Source organism: Crinia signifera, chromosome 7 (assembly GCF_055691185.1).
Source record: "Crinia signifera chromosome 7, ASM5569118v1, whole genome shotgun sequence".
NCBI classification, from domain to species: domain Eukaryota; kingdom Metazoa; phylum Chordata; class Amphibia; order Anura; family Myobatrachidae; genus Crinia; species Crinia signifera.
Window position 1 is genome coordinate 193,802,330 of NC_139223.1, and position 14,437 is coordinate 193,816,766.

The 14,437-nt window shown below is 44.3% G+C and overlaps 1 protein-coding gene across 1 annotated transcript; it reads left to right on the forward strand.

Moving 5' to 3' along the window:
* The first annotated feature begins 324 nt into the window (after positions 1 to 324).
* On the forward strand, positions 325 to 6,167 carry LOC146021333 (dynein axonemal heavy chain 17-like). Its single transcript, XM_083155125.1, has 5 exons — positions 325 to 359; positions 1,495 to 1,645; positions 5,449 to 5,580; positions 5,661 to 5,834; positions 6,078 to 6,167. The coding sequence occupies exons 1-5, from the start codon at positions 325 to 327 to the stop codon at positions 6,165 to 6,167; spliced, it is 582 nt and encodes a 193-aa protein (XP_083011251.1).
* The last annotated feature ends 8,270 nt before the right edge of the window (positions 6,168 to 14,437 follow it).

Sequence of the window (14,437 nt, forward strand, 5' to 3'; positions counted from 1 at the left end):
ACAAGCGGTCTGAGCTGCACATTCACAAAGCACCTGCTTCTATGGACTGCATTGGCTGCAGCCCATAGAAGCTGGCTAGGGCTGTAGAAAAAGGGAGGGAGTGGCTTGCTACCGGAAGCCGCTCTCAGCTAGTCACAGTCCAGCTTGGCAGTCGCAGAGGGTGAAAAAACTTTCCTATGGGGCTGTGTTGTGTGCCTGTGACTGACAGGTATTACATCCAATTGCTATAGCATCTGTCAATAAATCAGGCCATACCGTAATCTCCTTTACAGAAAGTGAAAGTAAATTTTGCAGGGACATTGGTCACTTCTAAACTTTTTGGATATGGAGAAAGGGAGATGTGAAGAAAGATGTTGGAGGTAGGAGCAGATAGGGACTCCGGTGGGGTGGAGCATTTGTGGGCTAAAAACTGTCACATTTCAAAGTGAAAGTTAAAATGGTCACAGTTTAAAGTAAAAGTACATTGCAGATGCCGACATTTGAACGGGCTTTTAACTAGTAACCCTATAAAATCTCCACATGTTTTCATAAATTTTAAAAGAAATCAAGATTCCCTTGAGGATCTGTGGACATCTCTGATAAAATGGGACCCAAACATGTGGTTTACCAGGGCTGTAGGAATTAGAATCCAATAGAATACCAATAGTGAAGTGTTTGTCCTATTGTTTATAGGTGATTTTATGTCCTATATTGAAATGAACGTTCTAAACCGGACATAAATCACCAGTGAGAAGCGAACAACATTAAATTAGATGTTGAAATCTATTTTAGAATCAAATCTTAGGAAATGTGTGATTTGATCAGTGAAAAAGAATGCTGATTTGCTTCGATGTCAGACAAATTAAATCAAATACAAAATCGAACATTATTAAATATACAAAATACAACCCACCCTGAAAGGGAAGGAACTCGAACTTATACTCCCAAGTATCTCTATTTTTGCGCCTTTTTTATCTATATCCCAATTTTCTCCAAATTATTAAATATACCCCCTAATATGTTCTGTGGGGTCCTTCACAAGCCAAAATAGCCTTAATCTACCAGGTGGGCTTTATATCAGATGCAAGAAATCTGCAGACAAGGAGAGCCGATAGATTAGCAGTAATACACCATTTATCCAGCATTGTATTTCGGTTAGCAGGCTAGTTTGCCCAGTAATCAGCGCCACAAAAACCGCAGAGTAACAATGTAAGACATTAGTCGTCGCCTAATATTATATCTTCATGATCATTCCCTTTTAAGCAGTTGCCTGTAGAAATATTCATGCAGAGCAACGTGTTCTCCAAAATTTTAAATCCAGATCTTATAATGCTAATAGTCCTCCTTTAATATTGCCAGCGTGCAACCGCCAGCATTAAAAGGGTTATTGAAACGTGTGCCGGGCTGTTTTTGTATTGCAATTGTGTTTCTTATTTACCTTCACAATAGCGAGGACATCTAAATGAAATGCAAATCCCGCTGCACATTATTGCTTTGCGCTGTGTCTGATTTCAGTTACGTGACCAGCTGGATCGAGACTCGTCAGGCTCAGTCAGAAAAGGCAAATCTGACCATATTGTTTGATAAGTACGTTCCGTACTGCTTGGAGCAAGTGCGATGTAATTTAAAAACTATAACTCCAATCCCCGAAAACAGCATGGTACAGGTAAAGGCAATGCATTTTATTGTCAGTCTTTTCACATGCGATGCATGATCCTGTGAATTCTACATTTTTACCCAACAAAAAATATTAGTGTTATTGAAGAAAGATCCCATTAGAATACATTAAAATGCGCATAAAGTTAACCCTTGCTCAGGTAGATAGGCATCATAGGATGGGATACGGTCTTAGGTGGAACCTATAAAGGTTGACATGCGTTGAGTCGAGCACTGAAGGTCGACAGGCCTTAGGTCAATACCTGAAATAGGTCGTCATGGCTAATATTGACAGGGTTTGTAGGACGACACAATCCTTAGGTCGACAATGGCAAGGTTGACAGTCAAAAGGTCCACATGAGTTTTTCACGTTTTTTTGGAGCCGACATGTGCCATCAGGCGGTATTTCATGCCCTACTATCCACGGGGAGGGAGAATATAATAGAGTGGCACCATGCCCAAAGCATGGCAAGCGGTACAATTTGATGGTGTCCATGTTGACTATGTCAACACTCGGGACCAAAAAAAACTGTAAAAAACTCATGTCAAACATTTTGACTGGTGACTTTGCCATTGTCAATCTAATAAAGGGCGTAACTACCATAGGTGCAAGGAGTGCAGCTGCTATGGGGCCCAGAGCTGAAGGGGGCCCATCTTTACTGTCTAATGTATTTTACGTACATTAATCACCACCAGTCACTAAATAGGGGGCCCTTACAAACTTTTGCTTTGGGGCCTATGAATATCTAGTTAAGCCCCTGGATCTAATGCTTGTGTCAACCTTCCAACCCTGTCGACCATACCCATGGGAATCTAGTTCAGGCGTCGACCTTCAGTGGTGGACCCAATGCATGTTGATATATAGTTGGTTGACCCAATGGCCCATACCCCATAGGATAGACAGGGGTGAATTTACTAAAGCTTCTAAAAATGAGAAGAGGTGATGTTGCCCATATCAACCAATCAGATTCTGTCTAGGATGCAATCGAGAAATGACAGACAGAATCTGATTGGTGGATATGGGCAACATCACCTCTTCTCATTTTTAGAAGCTTTATCAAAATTTACCTCACAGTGTCTTGGTCAACATCAAAAGGTCGACGTGCACATACAGATGGGGCTGGCCTCATCCTTGCAGGGCTGGCATTTCTTATGCCAGCCCGGCCATCGTGCCAGCCCCGCCAGGGGGTGCACGCGCACGAGACGCCCACGCGCCCCCTGGACAACGGAGCCTGTCTCCGGTCCCCGCCGCCGCCCTCGCTGCCCCGAGCGCCCACTAACCCTGCCCTTCTCCCTGAAGTGGAGATGGGCAGGGACACGCAGCGTCCCCGTGAGACGCACACGCGTCCCAGTTCAGTGAAGCCCCTGCCACTGGCGCTCGCCAGCGATGGCAGGTGCTCCATCTGTAGCTGGCATTGGCAAAAAGTCAACATGCACATGGTCAGCTGTGACAAAAGGTCAACACACGAAAAGTCGACATGCGTTTTTCACGTTTTTTGTGTCAATGTCAGACACTTGAACATGCGGACCCCAAACAGTGTAGTGTGTAGCTTGGCCATGGTTCAGGACACTTCACCATTCCTAAACGAAGTCCACGTACTGTAGATGTTAAACTACAGTATGAAAATCCCATTCGGGAAAAACTCATGTCAACCATTTCATGTTGACATTTTGGTGTTGCCCTATTCACCATGTTGTATCCAACATGATGAATAAATAAAAAAAATTGCTGCTTTCTAATTTCTATGACATCACCTATTTGCATGATGTCATAGTCCTGCGACTTGTGTTATGTACAAATAAATCACTGCCATGTCAGAAAGAGAATCGGTGAATGCATTCACCTACTATTATTTTCTACTACGTTGGGGAATATACAGATATAAAGTATATGAATATTAGGGGCCATATGTAATAGGGTACAGGTTCTCTAACTCAGTCCTCATGACCCCACACAGTGCATGTTTTGCAGGTCTCCTCACAGAATCACATGTGAAATAATTAGCTACACCTGTGGACCTTTAAAATTTGTCAATGAGTAATGAATGCACCTGTGCACTTGCCGGGTGACCTGGAAAACGTGAACTGTGTGGGATCCCGAGGACCAAGTTTGAGAACCACTTGTAATAGGGTGTGAGATTCAGAAAATGAAAAATATTGGGAGAGTTTTCCCATTTTTTTTAAAGCATTAAATCATTTACACTGAAAAATCAGGTTGATTTTGCCATGTAAATTATTGCTGTTATAAAAAAAATGGGAACACTCTCCCAAAAGCTCTAACTTTTTCTGATTCTCACACCCTATTACTTTTGCCCCTAGGAGTCAAAGAGAAGTTCTGTGAGCTTATCGAGCAGTTTGTCTATTACAAGTATTGCTTACTCACATAATAGTCCACTATTACAAGCAACTGCCCTATACAGGATGCCAGTGATAAGCCTCCATAAACAGATCAAGCTAGCCCTCAATTAATAAAATTAATAGTTTTAATCAGTGGCAGCTCCTGTGAGTAGGAGGAGGGTTGCTGCTTGCTGCACCGCCGGGTCTGCGCCATTCCCCACCACCGGATCTATACTGGTCCCCGCAGCCAGGTCTCTTCCGATCCCCGCTTTCAGGGTCCAGGCGCCTGTACAATACAGCTGTCAGACACCAGGCCCAGCACATGTGCAGTACCAGCGCAGGTATTGAGCATACACAAAAGTCTGGCTTCTATAGGCTGCTTTGGCTACAGCCCATAGAAGCTGGCTAGGGCTGCACAGTAAGGCAGGGAGTGGCTTCCGACCAGAAGTCAGCTCTCTGCCTATTACAGCCTGGACTGGCAGTCCCAGAGGGAGGGAACATCTCCCAATGGTACTGCCTGTCATGCAAGTGACTGACAGGTAGGACTTCAAATAGGAAGTCACTGCCAGTCACAGTGAGGCCACTGGTGATGTTGAGGCGGAGGATTTTACCTGGTGGGGGCTGCAGTCCTGCAGCCCATAGAGGAAAACCGTCACTGGTTGTAATACTTAGGTGATGAACCACATACTTAGTCACATGTGTGAGCTAGGCAGAATGTCCAGTATAAAGGTAAACAATAATATTTATAGACACAATTCACTGATATGAGGGATTTTAAAACCCTCAAAAAAAAAAATTAACAACAATTGTCATAAAGAATATTTCTCAGTTTCCAGAAAGTAGCAAATGCAATCAATGTATTGACCTTCACATTATTACATAAGTAATAAAAGAAAGTCTTTAAAAGACCAAAAAAAGGCATAAAATGTTAAAAATGTAATAAAAAAAATAAAGCATAAAATAAATTTCCATGCTATTTGGTTTCGAGGGCAGATGCACTCAGGACCTATTTGCATACACCCATTTTTGTGTAGTTGTAGTGCAAATATTTGCAAGCTGCTATTACATATTAATGGTTATTAAATGAGTATTCACCACTTCTAAGCAATGACATTCATACTCACTATTGCAATAAAGTATAATAATTAGATCATGGATTAAGATTAAGTATTACAAAAAAATTATATACAGTATATCAAAATAAAAATAAAATACTTTTAAGATATTTTAATATATATATATATATATATATATATATATATATATATATATATATATATATATATATATATATACTTTTTTTGTACCAATAACATTTAATTGATTGAGTAAACCCTGAAATGTATATTTCATGGATTTCTGAAATTAAAGGTTAGCATCTAAAACAGATGGCATTTTATATATTTTGTGTATTAATGTATTTTGTGTTACTGAATTGTAATTTACAGTACAATTGTTGTTTAATATTTTCCCCAGACATTGTGCGCCTTACTGGATTGTCTTTTGACTGTTGACAATACCCCGCCAGATTCCCCCCGGGAGCTTTATGAAATGTATTTTGTTTTTGCTTGCGTCTGGTCTTTTGGGGGCGCGCTCTTTCAGGATCAGGTAGGTGATGCCTGATTCAGATGGAATGAAATACTCACCAGCAGTTTGTTTATTGACTTACTTTTAAAATGTTGTTCCAGCTAATCGATTACCGTTTGCTATTCAGCCGATGGTGGAACAAGGAAATGAGAACCATTAAATTCCCGTCAAATGGTACAGTGTTCGATTACTTTATTGACCCTAACACAAAGAAATTTACTCCGTGGACAGAAAGGATTCCAGAATTTGATATGACCCCAGATCTTCCTTTACAGGTAAGTCTACATTTTTTGGCATAATAAATGCATAAATATATACCAACCCAATAAGGACCTCAATACCTGTCATGTCGAGTGAACTGAGTGATGCAAATCAAGTATGTACTAAGTACAGACATATATATATTTATCCAAATAGGACAGCACTCTCCTCCACATCAATCACTTGCTGGGGTGCCACGAACCCGAAAGTTTCCAATATAGGCTCTTCCAAATTTTTGGGTCCTCTCTTGCTTGCAGATAACTTTTAATACATACCATGACAGTGGGTTAGCGGTCAACGTTTCGGTCTATGCTTTGACCTTTGTCAAGACCCCCTCTCAGATGTAACGGAATCCAATATAGATATAGAGTAATTTAGGGTTGCACTCACCAGTCTTGCTGATGAGTTTAAAACTTGAACATTTTAATCATACAGAATAAAAAGTCATACCGACGTTCCGGTCCTATCCAGACAAAGCGTACAGCATAGGTTGTCATGTCCTGACGGAGAGGCTGATGCCCTGAAACTTTGCTTTTTTTTTTAATATAAGTTTTATTCACACTTTTTGTCCCTCTGGAGTGCTGGTTATTCCTTGGAACTGTACATGTGTATTTATAGACAAAGCTGGGAGTGCTGGCAGTTTTGGAGATATTTTGGTCGGTCGGCACTCTGGTTGTCAGCTGCGATGGACCGTGTTGCCTTCCCAATGGTTTGTATTACAAAAGCAGAGAAAAGACGGGCGGCACTCACGGGTTTGAATCACAAAAATCTTTAGTGCAGGTGTCACCATCACAAAAATCTTTAGTGCAGGTGGTTTTTTGTGACACCTGCACTAAAGTCTTTTCTCTGCTTTTATATATATATATATATATATATATATATATATATATATATACACAGCAGGGTTGATTCTAGGGGGGAACCCCCAAAGAAACAGGCGGCACTCAGTCAGCTAGATGTAATAAATCCAATTTTTATGTGCAGATGTCAAAAAAAATACAAGCATTATGCCGACGTTTCAAAGCCAGTGCGGCTTTATCTTCAGGGCTTGTGCAAAGGAAAGTGCATGTAGTGCTGCACTCCTGATTGAATTGTCTCGTCGGTTTTTCCTGCCACCAGCACAGAAGAGCAACTATAGGTGAGAGTAGGGGAGGTTTCCCTTCCAGTTGGAAATTTTTAGTGAAAATACAGGTTTTTTTTTATGGGGGGGTCACACCAGCAAAAATTGTATCAATCCTATGGTAGCTGCATATTGCCCATCAGAGTGTGGCCTCCAATGTGAGCGATTATGCATCTGATTTTGCAGCCACTTCAGCTAAACTTCATTATGGCCTCAGCATAGCTACTGTATCTCCCTGGCACCTCCCACTTACTGCCCAGTAGCACCCAATACAATTTTGAATTTTTTTTTGAGACCGTGCATCTCAATCACACTGTATCCACATAGACACTGGATTCATGCATAATGTGACTAAAATTTGTGCGTAGTTTAAGATAACTTGTTCAACTGCACCCAACATCATCATCATTGTGCACATCTGTCTGCATTTAATTCAGATGCTTCTGTAATCTGTGAACCCTAGAAACGCAAACATTAACGGGAGTATTCAATGGCTGTGGGGCCCTATTCAATGCTGTCTACCAGTGGCGTAACTAGAAATTTAGCTCCCCCCTGCCAAAAAAGTTTCTGGCGCCCCCCCCCCCCCCCGCCCCCTCATATTTTAGAAATTATATATACACTGAAAGTGAGCCCCACTATATATATATATATTTATATATATATATATATATATATATATACATACGTATTTTACGCTGAAAGTGAGCCCCACATCTCCCTGCTTACCACCTTCCAAGGGGAGCAGGGAGCTTGTCACCCTGGCTGCAGCACATGAAGAGAGGAAAAAGCACTTATGTGCTGCTGCCCGCTGGCTAGTGGAGGCTTGGCCGGGCAGCACGCCACTTACATCCGTGGCTTCTGGAACAGCCAGGCATCCGTTTCACCTCCCGCTGCAGGCTTGGCTGCCCTTTAAAAACAAAGCAGCCGGGGAGTAGCTGCAGCCCCCACATTCATCATGTCACTCACTCCCAGTGTCAGTGCGCCAGGCGGGTGCCGGTGTGTGCCCAGGGCCATATTAACAGCAGTGTGGGCCCCATGGCAAAGCAGTGCATTGGGGCCCTAACTACACACATATATATATGTGTGTGTGTGGTCCGGTGGAGGCTCCAGTTAGTGGTGGTGGCTCTGGCTGTGAGATTCCCCACACCCAGTGTGGCTCTCCCATACCCCCATCACCAAGTGTGGCTCTCCCATACCCCCATCACCAAGTGTGGCTCTCCCATACCCCCATCACCAAGTGTGGCTCTCCCATACCCCCATCACCAATTGTGGCTCTCCCATACCCCCATCACCAAGTGTGGCTTTCTCACATCATTGGCCAACCCCCCCCCCACACACACACACACACACACACACATACATACATACATATACACACACATACATACACACATAGTCCATTACAACTTGACTGTGCGCCTCAGCCCCCCTTCCTCAGCCCTCATGCATTGTCTACACTAGGGTTGCTGCTTCTGATCTGTCTCCTATTTGTGTTCCTTACCCCCTCCGGCATCTGCGCTGCGGGTGGGCTGTCTCCTGCAGTGTTCCCCATCAGAGCGCCTGTCTCCGGCTCCGTCCTAATCCGCACGCCATTCTCCTGCTCCCCATACGATTTGCGCTCCTGCAGGTAATTCGGAGGCGGGTGTGCGCGGGGGAATATGTGGGTGGCCCCGCACATGACACGTGGGGACTGGAGGGGGACTGGAGGTGGCTCTGGATGATGACGGTCCGGAGGGCAGCACTAGGCACAGCAGCCTGTTATATGCACAGTGACAGCCAGGAGTGAAGCAGCGCTGCCGCTGCTCAGGAGGGGCAGGTTTGGTGGAGTTTCAGACACTGCTGCCTGTACTGCTGTTATTAGGAGGGGTAGATGAAGAGTCAGGCAGCGCTGCCGCTGCTCAGGAGGGGGAGGGGGGGTTCAGACACTGCTGCTTTTGCTGCTGCTATTGGGAGGGGTAGACGAGGAGTCGGGGGGGGGCAGCCCTGCCGGCGCCCACACAGACCCTGCTGCCGCACGCTCCCCCAAGCGGCAGCGGGGGCTGCCTTATGCTAGCTACGCCACTGCTGTCTACCCCGACAGTATTGAACAGGGGTTCTCGGCAGAACGAGCCCGACTTCAGAAGCTTTCGGGCTCGTTCTGCCGAGAAAAGCCGGAAATACTCGAGCTCCCGGCCGGAGCTCGAGTATTTTCGGCCTCAGCTCGCGGCCACGCCCCCTTCTCGCCGCTTGGCGGCCGGGACATTGAATCCCGACTGCCGAGCTCCAGTCAAGCAAAGTGAGAACGGGACAGGGGCACGGCTGTCGCGCTAGCTTGAATACCCCCCTATATGAGCCATTTTAACTTTTTTTCCCCAACATTTCAATTAATATAAAATAATATTATTTGATCTCATTTACTGTGATGCAAATATTGGATATTGTCATTACAAAACTCTATATATATGCTCTCTCTATATATATACTCTATGTATACTTGTGCTTTTTTTTTTTTTTTTTACATATGATATCACTTGATAAAGCTTCAATAAAATAAATAATAAAAAAAATCAATTGCCTTGACATCTTTTGCTAAGAAAAGAAAATGAGCAAATAAACTTTCAGTTGGTAGAGAAAATGATAATAAATTATATCAATAAAATATTAAATACTAGATATTTATAACTAATTTTACTTGGCATGATTTTTGAACTATAGAATCATTTTTAAATGTAATAAATTATAATAATGTAAATTTTGAGGCCCAAAACTTACTTCTTTTTTATCTTAAAAGGAAATATTTTATTATTTGTTTTGGTTTTTCATATTTACTTTTAAGTACGTAGGATGCTTTTTGTAGGTAGTTTACATATCATTTGTGTTTATTGCTTTGTTTCTTTTATACGCCAAAGTAAATGGCAGAAAATGCCGTGAAGGTTGATGGGGACTGTAGCTGACAGAACTATGGCTCTTTCAGGTCCCTGTTGTCCATTTAAATTTTAATGTTTCTCTCATTTGTTCCTCAGTGTGAATTAACAACCTTACTACTATGTTGGGTTCCCGATTTGAAGTCAAGACTTAAAATTAATTCAATAGCCCAGATTTACAGCGATTCTATATTTCACAAGGCAGAATCAATAATGTGACTGAAGTGAAAAAGATAAAAATTTATGGTATCTTGCAATTTAATGGTTGAAAAGATGCAATTGAAGAGATCATAAATTGTGAAGGAGTTTATGCTTCGTTGCTCCTGATTCAGTGCTTGCTGTTAGGGCCTGATTTGTGACTATTCACGAGGTGTGATTAATGATGTGATCGATTCTTGCCTCAGTGCAGTAAAGCAGTTGTAATGCTCCTCATTAGAATAAATAAAATAAATTGACTGAAGCTTTATAAAAACTGTGTAACATTTAAAGTCTAAAATGTCAATTTTTTTTTCTTGTTACAATTGAGCTTTCTTCAGGCAGCTTCCACCTACGTGCTATCATTCATTGTCATTCTGTAAGGGTATTATAGAAACCCATGTGGGTTTGGGTTAGTTTTATGCAAAGCTTACTGAAGAGGAAATACAGAGAGTTAAATGGGTACTGACTGAATCACACTAATATGACATATGACTGGAAGACATTTCTTCTGCTTATTAACCCTTTGGCTGAACTGTGTCATTGCTTAGCAATACAACCAAGGGCCGGCTGGCAGCATTTTAATAGGAGCAAATGACTTTTACTGGCCACTGTATAGCTTCATTAGAGTGTACCAACACACAGTCTAGACAGCCAGGGTTGGAGCTGCCGCTTGGTGACACTGTGATGTCACCTAGGGTACCAGGGTCCAGGGAGTGCCTAAAAACTGGCATATAGTCACTCATTTATTCTTAGCTATCACCCCAGTGCCCAATGTTGAGTGCCAGATGCTATCTTGGAGAGGCACAAACTGGCTTCTTCTTATCTGCAAAGTGGACAGCTGTTACCCCTATTATTAGTAATAGGTTGGTAGGTTGCAGGGCCAGTGCTAGGGTGTTCGGCGAGCTCCCGCAAACTATAAATTTGCACCCTCCAATACTATACAAAGAGAAAGAAAGTGCCGAAGGTGGACGCTAAAAAAGGTGTTTAATGCCCGTAGTGGTAGTGCCACATCATGTGCCCAGTAGCAGCAGTGTAGTAACTATACATTTGGTGCCCCCCTGTGACAGAAAAAGGAATTGGGTCCCTCCCCCTCTCACCATACAAACATACACGGACACTCTGAAAATAGGGACAGTGCATACCGGAGGCGTGCAGCAAAAATTTAGGACGTGGCTTTGTGGGGAAGGAGCATGGACACATAATAGTACCAATTCACCTTTCAAGGTTCCTGTGGCAAAGGTGCTGGCAAACACACTCCCTCTTATCCACCAATGCGTTTCACCCAAAAAAGTGGCTTATACCTTGATAAAGCCACTTTTTTGGGCGAAACGCGTTGGTGGATAAGAGGGAGTGTATGTTTGCCAGCACCTTTGCCACAGGAACCTTGAAAGACCGGACCAGGCTTTTCCACACTCATTGCTAACATGTTTGCCACTGCTCCCCCCTTCCTCTACAGGGGTCACCAGCAGTCCATTTGAGTGGATCCTCCTCTTAAACCTGCTAGAGAGTACAATCTCATATGGGAAATTTCCACCAGATAAGGATTAAAACAAACAAAGCATTCCATGGTTAGTGGACCCATCAGGATAAAAAGGCACTACAGGAATGGATCTTACCAGGGACTGATACGGTACCGTATGGACTGGCCCACCATTACAAATCCCCTCTTAGGCATTCCTATCTAGCAGCATGCATTTTTAAATTCCAACTTATTGTTGTTATTTTATATTAAGAATTTATTATTAAATTGTGTTTTATTATTGAACGTTATTGGCACTTTATATTTACCCATTATGGGAATTTAATTAGGTAGCGCGGTGTACACCCATTCCTTGTTTTTCTGTATATGCACGGGTGTGACAACCCTTTTTTCAGTACACTGCATCTCGGCCAGACCACCCATTCTTTGCGCCTCAGTTGATAACCTTGTTATCATCCATTTTACCTCTTTTACCCTGACAGAGGTGCAGGAGGCCCTCAAGCATCTCTGTGATGGCAGAGATGCTGCCATGTATTAAGCGATTAGCAGCTGCGTAAATAGATACATGTGGGCCCCATAGCAAAATGTTGCAAGGGCCCCTATTTATCACCTAATGCTGAAAACTTTATGCAGCACATGATACTTTGACAGGCAAAGTGGGCCCCTTTCAGCTCTGGGCCCCATAGCAGCTGCACCCCCTGCACCTATGGTAGTTACGCCCTTGGCGATTAGTATGCAGTGGCATTTTCTCCTGAGAAGGGAGCTTCAGCTCCTAAACACAGAGCTGCCGGCTGGGGCCAAACTCCCCATAAAAGGTATCTTCAGCCTGGAGATCACGGTAAGGTAGAGCTGCCGCTGATACATCCTCTCAGGCTTAAGAGTGAGCCCAACCCTGAGGACCCCGGATGCAGCAGGGAGAAGCCGGAGGAGTCAGAACGGAGAAAGCCGAAGAGACCTGAAGACTCAGGGGAGTGGGGAGGAGGGGAAGAGAGAGGACAGAGAGACCTGACACAGGGGAGCCTCGCTTCACATGCCCGTGTTAGCACCGCTGGCTGTCTAATAGCTTGTCAGCGTCAGCCGGCACCAGCAGGATAGCCTCTCAAGCCTGGGGCCTCCCTGTTTTGCATCCTCTGCTGAGCAGGTAGCTCCGGCCCTGGCAGGGTGGGATCTTTGTTTTCATGTCGCCATCGGTGTGTTAGTGCAATCTAGTATGCATAAAACATGGCGCCAGCGTTGCAGCTCAGGGCTTCAGTGATGCTATTTCAATTGAGTATGCAATGGCTTTGGTCAGTTGGCTTCTATGCGGTTTCCAGACTTGTGATGCCTTGCAGTTCCACCACTAAAAATATCACTGCTGCTTCAGTGCTGTGACTGCATCTGAATCAGCCCCGCTGGGCATTCCTAGGCTGTGACCGGGAGGTGACTAAGCAGACACGCAGGGATAGGCCACCTTATGGGCGTGTTATGGATAAGCCATGGGTGTGCCGATGAACTGACTGCATACAGATGATTATGTTGGAAATAATAATGAGATCGAAAATGTGCAGCTGCTGTTGGGCTGGTGCACGGTATGATGGTGCAACCTATGGCATCAACTGAAGATGCACCAGCTAATTTATTAGCATCTACAGAAGCTCACAGTGGGCATCTCAGTCCTTGCACATTCATTCACACTGATGTGTTCCAGGGACGGGCTTTGTAGTGGCATTTTCATAAAGTTGCAGATGGGCATCCCAAAGATGCAGCCATGTCTCTGGGGTAATTGTGACCTGATCGCACAGCAACATTCAGTTAGATGCAGCCCCGCCAGAGTAAAATCCCGTCTAGCGAATTAATGTGTTCAAAATCCATCGTAACAAGGTCACCATCGAATGTCATCGCAGGATCAGAGTAGTCAGAGACTTAGGGTGGGATGTTCTAACATCCGCAGCCCAGCTCCGCCCCCCTTCGCCGCCCATCGCTGACATAATTATCGCATATGCTCTAACATATGCGATAATTATGGCAAAGGACAGCTCTTGCGTTAATAGCTGTCCTTTGCGGTGAGTCAGTGGTGGCTCCCTCCCTTACCTGGTGCTGCTGCTGCGGCGGGGGAGGGGGGGGGGCTGGCTCTCCTCCCTGCACCCGGAAGAGGATTACAGTGCAGGGAGGAGGAGGTCACAGGTCCTGGCAGCACAGCTGCACAGGTGAGGGGGGTTGGTGCGGGGCAGTGGTGGGTCGCGGTAGAAGCCCATAGGCTTCTATGGGGCATCGCCAGGTTATGCTGGCGATGCCCCCCGTTGCGGTAACCCAGCGGGGGATGTCTAGAGCATCCCAAAATGCGGTAAAAACCCAGATACCGGGTTTTTATTGCAATTTTAGTTTAGAGAATCTCCCCCTTACTCTGCGGCAGGTACAGTATATCCGGCCTGGAGCTGATGTCACACACCCTCCCCTAAAATGCTTGGGCACGTCTGCTGTTTCCCTGTCACTCCCAGCTTTTTATCTGGCACTCCAGAAAACCAGTTACCACCCCCAGGCGCCTAATTCCTGTCAGATTGCGTACTGCCAGCAATAAAAAAAGTAGCAGGATTTAAGTGCAGGAAGGCCTAGTGCATGCATGCTCCGGGGTGTACACATGCGCAGTCTATTGATAATCAGTCATCATGCAGGTCTTAAATACCATGTCCACCAGTACATCAGGCTCCAAGACTCATTTATAAACCATGAAAGTGTGATTTTCAAAATCTCTTTTTTTGGCAACCAAAAAATGACAGAGACTCAATCAGTCTGCTACAGAGACACAGGCGTTCAGCTCTTATGTCATGTGATGGGAGAGGAGGAGAAGGAAGAGAGTGTCCATGTGACTGTGGTTGCCATGGTATTCCAGACTAATAAATAAGAATAGCTGCCTGAAGAGAAAAAAAAGAAACAAGA